Raw genomic sequence first — 11,983 nt, 5'->3', positions numbered from 1 at the left:
GGAAGGAAACTCAGAAGCCGCAGTACCACTTTCCTCCACCAACGGAAGCTCACTGAGAGAATCAGCAGAAGTACCACTTGTGACCACAGGAGGGAGCTCTGCCACAGAATTCACAACAGTACCCCCCCCTTGAGGAGGGGTCACCAAACCCTCACCAGAGCCCCCAGGCTGACCAGGATGAGCCACATGAAAGGCACGAACAAGATCGGGAGCATGGACATCAGAGGCAAAGACCCAGGAATTATCTTCCTGAGCATAACCCTTCCACTTAACCAGATACTGGAGTTTCCGTCTTGAAACACGAGAATCCAAAATCTTCTCCACAATATACTCCAACTCCCCCTCCACCAAAACCGGGGCAGGAGGGTCAACAGATGGAACCACAGGTGCCACGTATCTCCGCAACAATGACCTATGGAATACATTATGTATGGAAAAAGAATCTGGAAGGGTCAAACGAAAAGACACAGGATTAAGAACCTCAGAAATCCTATACGGACCAATGAAACGAGGTTTAAACTTAGGAGAGGAAACCTTCATAGGAATATGACGAAAAGATAACCAAACCAGATCCCCAACACGAAGTCGGTGACCCACACAGCGTCTGCGATTAGCGAAACGTTGAGCCTTCTCCTGGGACTAGGTCAAATTGTCCACTACATGAGTCCAAATCTGCTGCAATCTGTCCACCACAGTATCCACACCAGGACAGTCCGAAGACTCAACCTGTCCTGAAGAGAAACGAGGATGGAACCCAGAGTTGCAGAAAAATGGCGAAACCAAGGTAGCCGAGCTGGCCCGATTATTAAGGGCGAACTCAGCCAAAGGCGAAAAGGACACCCAGTCATCCTGATCAGCAGAAACAAAGCATCTCAGATATGTTTCCAAGGTCTGATTGGTTCATTCGGTCTGGCCATTAGTCTGAGGATGGAAAGCCGAGGAAAAAGACAAGTCAATGCCCATCCTACCACAAAAGGCTCGCCAAAACCTCGAAACAAACTGGGAACCTCTGTCAGAAACGATATTCTCAGGAATGCCATGTAAACGAACCACATGCTGGAAGAACAATGGCACCAAATCAGAGAAGGAAGGCAATTTAGACAAGGGTACCAGATGGACCATCTTAGAAAAAGCGATCACAGACTACCCAAATGACTGACATCTTTTGAGAAACGGGAAGATCTGAAATAAAATCCATGGAAATATGCGTCCAGGGCCTCTTCGGGACCGGCAAGGGCAAAAGCAACCCACTGGCACGAGAACAGCAGGGCTTAGCCCGAGCACAAATCCCACAGGACTGCACAAAAGTACGCACATCCCGCGACAGAGATGGCCACCAAAAGGATCTAGCCACTAACTCTCTGGTACCAAAGATTCCAGGATGACCAGCCAACACCGAACAATGAACCTCAGAGATAACTTTATTCGTCCACCTATCAGGGACAAACAGTTTCTCCGCTGGACAACGATCAGGTTTATTAGCCTGAAATTTTTGCAGCACCCGCCGCAAATCAGGGGAGATGGCAGACACAATTACTCCTTCCTTGAGGATACCCGCCGGCTCAGACAAACCCGGAGAGTCGGGCACAAAACTCCTAGACAGAGCATCCGCCTTCACATTTTTAGAGCCCGGAAGGTACGAAATCACAAAGTCAAAACGGGCAAAAAACAGCGACCAACGAGCCTGTCTAGGATTCAACCGCTTGGCAGACTCGAGATAAGTCAAGTTCTTATGATCAGTCAATACCACCATGCGATGCTTAGCTCCTTCAAGCCAATGACGCCACTCCTCGAATGCCCACTTCATGGCTAGCAACTCTCGGTTGCCCACATCATAATTTCGCTCGGCAGGCGAAAACTTCCTGGAAAAGAAGGCGCATGGTTTAATCACCGAGCAATCAGAACTTCTCTGCGACAAAACAGCCCCTGCTCCAATTTCAGAAGCATCAACCTCGACCTGGAACGGAAGCAAAACATCAGGTTGACACAACACAGGGCAGAAGAAAAACGACGCTTCAACTCTTGAAAAGCCTCCACAGCAGCAGAAGACCAATTGACCACATCAGCACCCTTCTTGGTCAAATCGGTCAATGGTTTAGCAATACTGGAAAAATTGCAGATGAAGCGACGATAAAAATTAGCAAAGCCCATGAACTTTTGCAGACTTTTCAGAGATGTCGGCTGAGTCCAATCATGGATGGCTTGGACCTTAACAGGATCTATCTCGATAGTAGAAGGGGAAAAGATGAACCCCAAAAATGAAACCTTCTGCACACCAAAGAGACACTTTGATCCTTTCACAAACAAAGAATTAGCACGCAGGACCTGAAAAACCGTTCTGACCTGCTTCACATGAGACTCCCAATCATCCGAGAAGATCAAAATGTCATCCAAGTACACAATCAGGAATTTATCCAGGTACTCTCGGAAGATGTCATGCATAAAGGACTGAAACACTGATGGAGCATTGGCAAGTCCGAACGGCATCACTAGATACTCAAAATGACCCTCGGGCGTATTAAATGCAGTTTTCCATTCATCGCCTCGCTTAATTCGCACAAGATTATACGCACCACGAAGATCTATCTTGGTGAACCAACTAGCCCCCTTAATCCGAGCAAACAAATCAGATAATAATGGCAAGGGGTACTGAAATTTAACCGTGATCTTATTTAGAAGGCGGTAATCTATACAAGATCTCAGCGAACCATCCTTCTTGGCTACAAAAAAGAACCCTGCTCCTAATGGCGACGATGACGGGCGAATATGCCCCTTCTCCAGGGATTCCTTCACATAACTGCGCATAGCGGCGTGCTCAGGCACGGATAAATTAAACAGTCGACCTTTTGGGAATTTACTACCAGGAATCAAATTGATAGCACAATCACAATCCCTATGCGGAGGTAGGGTATCGGACTTGGGCTCATCAAATACATCCCGGTAATCAGACAAGAACTCTGGAACCTCAGAAGGGGTGGATGACGAAATTGACAGAAATGGAACATCACCATGTAACCCCTGACAACCCCAGCTGGACACCGACATGGATTTCCAATGTAATACTGGATTATGGACTTGTAGCCATGGCAACCCCAACACGACCACATCATGCAGATTATGCAACACCAGAAAGCGAATAACCTCCTGATGTGCAGGAGCCATGCACATGGTCAGCTGGGTCCAGTATTGAGGCTTATTCTTGGCCAAAGGCGTAGCATCAATTCCTCTCAATGGAATAGGACACTGCAAGGGCTCCAAGAAAAACCCACAACGCTTAGCATACTCCAAGTCCATCAAATTCAGGGCAGCGCCTGAATCCACAAATGTCATGACAGAATAGGAAGACAAAGAGCAGATCAAAGTAACGGACAGAAGAAATTTTGACTGTACCGTACCAATGGTGGCAGACCTAGCGAACCGCTTAGTGCGCTTAGGACAATCAGAGATAGCATGAGTGGAATCACCACAATAGAAACACAGCCCATTCAGACGTCTGTGTTCTTGCCGTTCAACTCTGGTCAAAGTCCTATCGCACTGCATAGGCTCAGGTTTAAGCTCAGGTAATACCGCCAAATGGTGCACAGATTTACGCTCACGCAAGCGTCGACCGATCTGAATGGCCAAAGACATAGACTCACTCAAACCAGCAGGCATAGGAAATCCCACCATGACATCTTTAAGGGCTTCAGAGAGACCCTTTCTGAACATAGCTGCCAGCGCAGATTCATTCCATTGAGTGAGCACGGACCACTTTCTAAATTTCTGACAATATACCTCTATCTCATCCTGACCCTGACAAAGGGCCAGCAAATTTTTTTCTGCCTGATCCACTGAATTAGGTTCATCGTACAGCAATCCAAGCGCCAGGAAAAACGCATCGATATTACTTAATGCAGGATCTCCTGACGCAAGAGAAAATGCCCAGTCCTGAGGATCGCCACGCAAAAAAGAAATAACGATCCTAACTTGTTGAACTGGGTCACCAGAGGAGTGAGCTTTCAAAGCCAAAAATAGTTTACAATTATTTTTGAAACTCAGAAATTTAGTTCTATCTCCAAAAAACAAATCTGGAATAGGAATTCTCGGTTCTAACATAGAATTCTGAACCACAAAGTCTTGAATATTTTGTACTCTTGCCGTGAGCTGATCCACACATGAAGACAAACCTTTAATGTCCATTGCAACACCTGTGTCCTGAACCACCCAAATGTCTAGGGGAAAAAAAGGCAAAACACAGTGCAGAGAAAAAAAAAATGGTCTCAGAACTTCTTTTTTCCCTCTATTGAGAATCATTAGTACGATGGCCTCCTGTACTGTTATGAGTTATGATTAGGCAATTCAGTACCACAATGGACATAGCGGTCAGAGCACATTCAGTGATCTGACAATAACCCAAAAATATAGAACGAGCTCTGAGACGTGGGAACTCTGTTGACCGCAATCCCTGATCCTCTCCAACAACACTAGATGCAGCCGTGGATTGCGCCTAACGCTCCCTATGCAACTCGGCACAGCCTGAGAAACTAGCTAGCCTGAAGATAGAAAATAAGCCTACCTTGCCTCAGAGAAATACCCCAAAGGAAAAGGCAGACCCCCCACATATAATGACTGTGAGTTAAGATGAAAAGACAAACGTAGAGATGAAATAGACTTAGCAAAGTGAGGCCCGACTTTCTGAACAGAGCGAGGATAGGAAAGGTAACTTTGCGGTCAACACAAAACCCTAAAAAAACACACAAAGGGGGCAAAAAGACCCTCCGTACCGAACTAACGGCACGGAGGTACACCCTCTGCGTCCCAGAGCTTCCAGCAAAACAAATAGATAAGCTGGACAGAAAAAACAGCAAACAAAAATAGCAAAGGAAAACTTAGCTATGCAGAGCAGCAGGCCACAGGAACGATCCAGTAGAAAACAAGTCCAATACTGGAACATTGACAGGAGGCCAGGATCAAAGCACTAGGTGGAGTTAAGTAGAGCAGCACCTAACGATCTCACCACATCACCTGAGGAAGGAAACTCAGAAGCCGCAGTACCACTTTCCTCCACGAACGGAAGCTCACAGAGAGGATCAGCAGAAGTACCACTTGTGACCACAGGAGGGAGCTCTGCCACAGAATTCACAACAGGCTCCAGAAGGTGAGTATATAACTATTTTTTATTTAAATTCTTTTTTTTAACAGGGATATGATGCCCACATTGCTATATACTACATGGGCTGGGCAATATACTACATGGGCTGTGAAATATACTACATGGGCTGTGCTATATCATATAGTACGTGACTGGGCAATATTCTACGTGACTGGGCAATATACTACGTGACTGGGAAATATACTACGTGTCTGGGCAATATACTACGTCACTGGGCAATATACTACGACACTGGGCAATATACTACGTCACTGGGCAATATACTACGTGGCTGGGCAATATACTACGTCACTGGGCAATATACTAGGTTACTGGGCAATATACTACGTGGCTGGGAAATATACTACGTGACTGAGCAATATACTATGTGGCCGGGCAATATACTACGTGACTGGACAATATACTATGTGGCCGGACAATATACTACATGACTGGGCAATATACTATGTCACTGGGCAATATACTATGTCAATGGGCAATATACTATGTCACTGGGCAATATACTACGCTACTGGCCAATATAATACGTGATTGGGCAATATACTACGTGACTGTGCAGTATACTACGTAACTCGGCAATATACTTTGTGGCCGGGCAATATACTACATGGCTGGGCAATATACTACGTCACTGGGCAATATACTACATTACTGGGCAATTTACTACGTGTCTGGGCAATATACTACGTGGCTGGGCAATATACTACGTGACTGGGCAATACGTGAACGGACTCACCCCCATACACTGCTTAGTCTTCTTCTGCTTGTAATTTAGATAATATCTTTTGCTCTGATTTTTAGTCTTATGCTTAATGTTCTTCTGCTTTTTGTTCTGCAGCTTCTTGTTGTTCTGCTTCTTGGTCTTCTTCGGGGTGGTCTCCAGGGTCGTTGTCTCCAGGGTCATCGTCTCCAGGGTCGTCGTCTCCGGGGTTGTCATCTTCTTCAGGGTGGTCTTCAGGGTCGTCGTCTCCAGGGTCGTCGTCTCCGCGGTCGTCGTCTTCTTCGGGGTGGTCTTCAGGGTCGTCGTCTTTAGGGTCATCATCCGGGAGATCCAGAGTGATTAGCAAAAACCATTTCCAAAAGCTTAAAGTCTTCCTTCAACCTTAAATATTATGTTACTATGACTGCTAGAGGCACATGACAGCTGATCAGATCAAACAGGTGGAGGCGACCAATGATTGATATATCCATCATTGGACTTTAACGGGTTAAAGGATGGCTCCTTTGCAAGTTGGTTTAAACTGCTGCACTTTAAAGAGCTCACATGGAAGTATGAAAAGTCATAAACGCTTTAAAACTGAGTTTTGAGATTGGCTGCAGTGGTTAGGCAACTGCAAGTGGATGTCATAGAACACATCAGTAGAATAGTCAGCAGAGAAGTGACAGCGGCCAGAATCTGTACATAAATCTGATTTTCTTTTTCATAACCGTGCTTGCCATTTGAAAAAACATTTGGGAAGTCGAAGATTACCTTTAATGTCTTTATTTCTAAAACTATAAATAATGGGATTAATCAAGGGGGTAAATACAGTGTATTGAAGGGATGTGATTTTATTAATATCTGATGTTTGTTCACTTTTTGGAAGAATATACACACTGAAAAGAGTTGTGTAAAATATGGAGACCACGGTGAGGTGGGAACTGCAGGTGGAGAAGGCTTTCTGTCTACTGATATTAGATGAAATCTGTAAAATGGCACGGATAATCTTCACGTAGCTAACAATAAATATTATGCTGGGAATAATCAACAGTGGAATACTTAATAAATACATTTGTAGTTTTACAGGAAAAGTATCCGAACATGCAATGTCTTGTAAGGGAACAAGATCACAGAATAGATGGTCAATAACATTAGTCCCACAGAACTTTAACCTGGATATTATTATAATGTAAAGGAGTGACGCAAAGAAACTGAGCAACCAAGAACTGATGGACAATATCACACAATTTCCACTTGTCATTATAGAGGAATAACGGAGGGGATTACAGATGGCCACATATCTGTCATAACACATCACCGTGAGGAGAAGGCATTCAAATGATTCTGTGGCACTAAAGAAATAAATTTGGGTCATGCAACCAATAAAAGCAATGGTCCCTCCTTTATTCATTAAAACGTAGAGAATGTTGGGGGCAATATCTGAAATCAGTAAGATGTCACTGATGGACAGTTGTGAGATGAAGAAGTACATTGGAGTGTGGAGGTTCTTGCTGGTGGACACCAGGGTGATGATCAGGAGATTCCCATATATTGTCACCAAGAATATCACAAGAAGTACACAGAAGAGTACAATTCTTAGCTTTGAACTGCCTTGAAAACCTAAGAGTACAAACTCTTTAATACCAGTCAGATTGTTCACCTGCAAAAAAGTATACAAACATAAGAGATTTAAAAGTCAGTAAGATTTGTTACTAATATAATAAGGAACTGGAGTTCTTCATGTTGCAGGAGAGCAGATGGGAATGTCCTGGGTGGCAGGTTTGTGTCACCGAAGTGGCTGGCCTCAGTGATATAAATCCCAGAATTGAAGCTCCAGTAATTGATGGTTACTGAGAGGTTTTAGTAAATGGACCAGATATTGGGTCCGGGATTTAGGAGCAACCAAAAGAGCCGGGGTAGAAATAGTCGCTCCTATAGCTCCGGTAGGGGCCTTGCAGGTCTTATAAAAGGCAGCTGAATTGGCTCAAGTGTGTCTGAGGTAGTGGAGCTGGAGTGGGGAGCTCTACTGGTGCACAGACCGTAGCAATGTCCGGACTTGCTGTGAACGTAGGACCGCATCATTTTACTGTGCCTACCCTGAGAAAGGACTGTTTATTTAGTTATTGATTTTTTTTAAATTTTGGTCAAAGTGAAGCTGCTGTGCTTACTTTCGAAGTTTGTGAGACAAATTAAACCTGAGACTGTTTTGCACCAGAACCAAATGCCCGTGTGTACCCTTCACTGCTAATAGCAAGCAATGTTCTGTTTAAAGATTTATCTGACATCTTGGCCAAAATCCTCATGGACAACAATGATCACTGTCACAGAATCGATTCCTCAATAACATGTGAATGTGACTTTCAAGTGTCAATACAATGTGGTATGTGGAGCGGTCATCATTGCAAAGTTGTCTATGTGTCCTCACCATCTCCTCACTTCATGGAATGAGATAAAGATGTCTTCGCATCAATAGCAATTTCTATCTAAGCTTAATTCAATTACGATCAATGTTCAGCTGAACACAAATTTTATTTCCTAGAAAAATAATTGAGTAACTTTGTTTTGAAAATTTCCATTCTTATTTTCATGGTCTAAATGTGATTGAAATGAGAATTATCGTATATCCCTACATCATTTGTGTTCTTACATCAGGCGTTTCCATGGTCCTCTTATTTTTCATCGTGAGGGAATAAGTGAGGAGTCTCCACCTGCAAGAGAAGATCTTCATCATCCTGGTCAGATTCTGTAAAATGATAGGACATAGTCAGACGCATCAACATTTACTCATAGAACAGAAACTATGACATGACTCCGTATAAGTATGATTATATATATTATACTATGCCATTGCCTCTACAGATTTGGTGTTGTTTTTGTCTCCCATATCTCTCGAGGTGTAGTCCAAAGAGGCATTATTATTAATAATTATTGGATTATTCCAAGGATGATGTAAAATGCAGAAAGAAAATAAACATGATCAAATATGTAGATACATAATCTAACATGTAAATAATCACATTTAAGTGCCCAGTGAATGCCGAAAAAATAGAATTTTCCATTTTTCAGTACAGTTGCACCTTTAAAAATGCAATCAAAATAGATCAAAAGGATGAAAAGAGGCCATAATTGTACCAACAAAAATCACATTTGGTTCTCGAAAAACAAGCCCAAATACGAGTCCATTGGTGGGAAAAAGAAAAAAAAAATGTGTATAGTCTATGAATTTGGCAACACAAAGAAAAAAACTTGTTTTTATTCTATTTTTCAAACGTAACAGTAAAATATTTTAATAGTAAAAGTCAATCATAGTACAATGATTAAAACGCAAGTCGAAAGGTGTTCGATTTAATGCTGTACATCGGTTTATTGTGCTATTACAGCTAACAGTATATCTAGTGGACCACATTTTTGTGATGTTCTATTTTAAAATGGCTCAATAAAAGATAGATTTTGCTACAAAGATCGCAGTTCTGTTGCTGGATCAACCCTGCGTTTCTCCAAATATTAGAGGCGGCTAATAAAGAGCAAACTTTCTGAGAAGGTGCTTAAGATGGAATTTTGAAGCAATTGTGAGAACTAGGTGACCCCACTGGGTGATCTGTTCGGAAAACCATTCAAGGACTGGAGCATATGGCCACAGCCACAGAAGATAAAAAGCGCATTTGTATCAGAAAGTGGCAAAACTAAAAAAGAAGTGTCCTTAACAGGTAGTGCACCCATCTGGAAAGTTACTTTCACTGTTCAGAATTGGACAGGACTACTTCAAATTGTTGAGGTTGGAAATAAGTGTTGCGCCCCAGGGTCCTGGTCATCACAGTAGCATTATTTTCCGCGCGGGGAGAGTGATGTTGCGTTTGGAAGCGATGAAGGATATCTTTTATCAGGTAACCACAATACACACAACATGTTCACACTCCAGGCCGCAAGGGGGGGCTTTTGATTTTATTTACTACGTGACTCCCCTATATATTGTGGTTTGCAGGGAATGAGAGTTGAGATTGTCAGAGAGACAGAAAGGAGCAGACCGACCTAGAGGGTCAGAGGGTCTGAAGGAGCCGTGTAGTCAGACGACCGAGATTGTAAGGACACTACGACTTACATCAGAGACCAGCAGGACAGATGAACTGCAAGTTACCTGTCCGCCTTAATACCCAGGAGCCACGGTGACACACATAGAGCCCGCGGCGTGCTTGAGTACCTGTAAAAAGGCTCAAGTCACCAGTCATACAGGTTATTTCCTATCCTACATGGGGGACAGAGAGAAGAACTGTGAGGACCTTATCTGAAGCCATAGGCAGTAAGAGACTACAACACCACCGTGCTAGTGGAAGGCTTTTAACTCCACCTGGAAAAGGGGACTCTGGATTCGCTTCCAAGCCAGCTGGACCCTGCCTGCCATGTGATCTGGTACCCTGGACTGTGGCTGCCTGAAGTCTTCAGTAAACCAGGTAAACCAGGTAAAAATTGCCAAAAGTCGGCGATTTTTGAAATTGTCAGATCCGTTTCGCTCAACCCTACTTTGCTCTTCTCTCTAAGATTACTATCCAAGATATTAAAGACATCCTTCAAACAATCATAGTAACATAGTAACATAGTAACATAGTTAGTAAGGCCAAAAAAAGACATTTGTCCATCCAGTTCAGCCTATATTCCATCATAATAAATCCCCAGATCTACGTCCTTCTACAGAACCTAATAATTGTATGATACAATATTGTTCTGCTCCAGGAAGACATCCAGGCCTCTCTTGAACCCCTCGACTGAGTTCGCCATCACCACCTCCTCAGGCAAGCAATTCCAGATTCTCACTGCCCTAACAGTAAAGAATCCTCTTCTATGTTGGTGGAAAAACCTTCTCTCCTCCAGACGCAAAGAATGCCCCCTTGTGCCCGTCACCTTCCTTGGTATAAACAGATCCTCAGCGAGATATTTGTATTGTCCCCTTATATACTTATACATGGTTATTAGATCGCCCCTCAGTCGTCTTTTTTCTAGACTAAATAATCCTAATTTCGCTAATCTATCTGGGTATTGTAGTTCTCCCATCCCCTTTATTAATTTTGTTGCCCTCCTTTGTACTCTCTCTAGTTCCATTATATCCTTCCTGAGCACCGGTGCCCAAAACTGGACACAGTACTCCATGTGTGGTCTAACTAGGGATTTGTACAGAGGCAGTATAATGCTCTCATCATGTGTATCCAGACCTCTTTTAATGCACCCCATGATCCTGTTTGCCTTGGCAGCTGCTGCCTGGCACTGGCTGCTCCAGGTAAGTTTATCATTAACTAGGATCCCCAAGTCCTTCTCCCTGTCAGATTTACCCAGTGGTTTCCCATTCAGTGTGTAATGGTGATATTGATTCCCTCTTCCCATGTGTATAACCTTACATTTATCATTGTTAAACCTCATCTGCCACCTTTCAGCCCAAGTTTCCAACTTATCCAGATCCATCTGTAGCAGAATACTATCTTCTCTTGTATTAACTGCTTTACATAGTTTTGTATCATCTGCAAATATCGATATTTTACTGTGTAAACCTTCTACCAGATCATTAATGAATATGTTGAAGAGAACAGGTCCCAATACCGACCCCTGCGGTACCCCACTGGTCACAGCGACCCAGTTAGAGACTATACCATTTATAACCACCCTCTGCTTTCTATCACTAAGCCAGTTACTAACCCATTTATAAAAAACAAAACTCCAGGTCCAGATGGTTTCCCTGTGAGTTACTACAGAAAGTTTTCAGACATTCTTCTCCCCCACCTAGTTGTCCTATTCAACTCATTTCTGGAAGGGAAGTGTCCTCCTACTCAATCCCTAGAGGCATATATTATTCCCAAGGAGGGCAGAGACGGCGGCCTCTGTAGTAATTATAGGCCTATCTCCTTGCTCAATAGCAACCTAAAATTATGGGCAAAGATTCTGGCTGCCAGAATTAATGGTGTTCTAGAAACACTAATACATCCTGACCAAGTTGGCTTTGTCAGAGGAAGAGAGGGTAAGGACAACTCTATCAAAACTCTTTTGGCTATTTCTCATGCTAAGTGCTCTGGCATCCCCCTTGTCATTCTGTCGACAGATGCCGAGAAGGCCTTCGATAGAATCAGCTGGCACTATCTGATTTGCAC

General features: G+C 43.4%; 1 protein-coding gene across 1 annotated transcript; it reads right to left on the bottom strand.

Annotated features, from left to right (window-relative positions):
• Positions 1-6,484: 6,484 nt before the first annotated feature.
• Positions 6,485-8,532, bottom strand: LOC138674779 (olfactory receptor 6B9-like). Its single transcript, XM_069762597.1, has 2 exons — positions 8,500-8,532; positions 6,485-7,512 (listed from the first exon to the last, which is right to left on the bottom strand). Exons 1-2 carry the CDS (start codon positions 8,530-8,532, stop codon positions 6,574-6,576), a joined length of 972 nt encoding a protein of 323 aa, XP_069618698.1. The 3' UTR covers positions 6,485-6,573.
• Between the last annotated feature and the right edge of the window lie 3,451 nt (positions 8,533-11,983).

Source organism: Ranitomeya imitator, chromosome 4 (genome assembly GCF_032444005.1).
Source record: "Ranitomeya imitator isolate aRanImi1 chromosome 4, aRanImi1.pri, whole genome shotgun sequence".
NCBI classification, from domain to species: Eukaryota; Metazoa; Chordata; class Amphibia; order Anura; family Dendrobatidae; genus Ranitomeya; species Ranitomeya imitator.
This window is presented reverse-complemented; position numbering and strand designations above follow the sequence as displayed.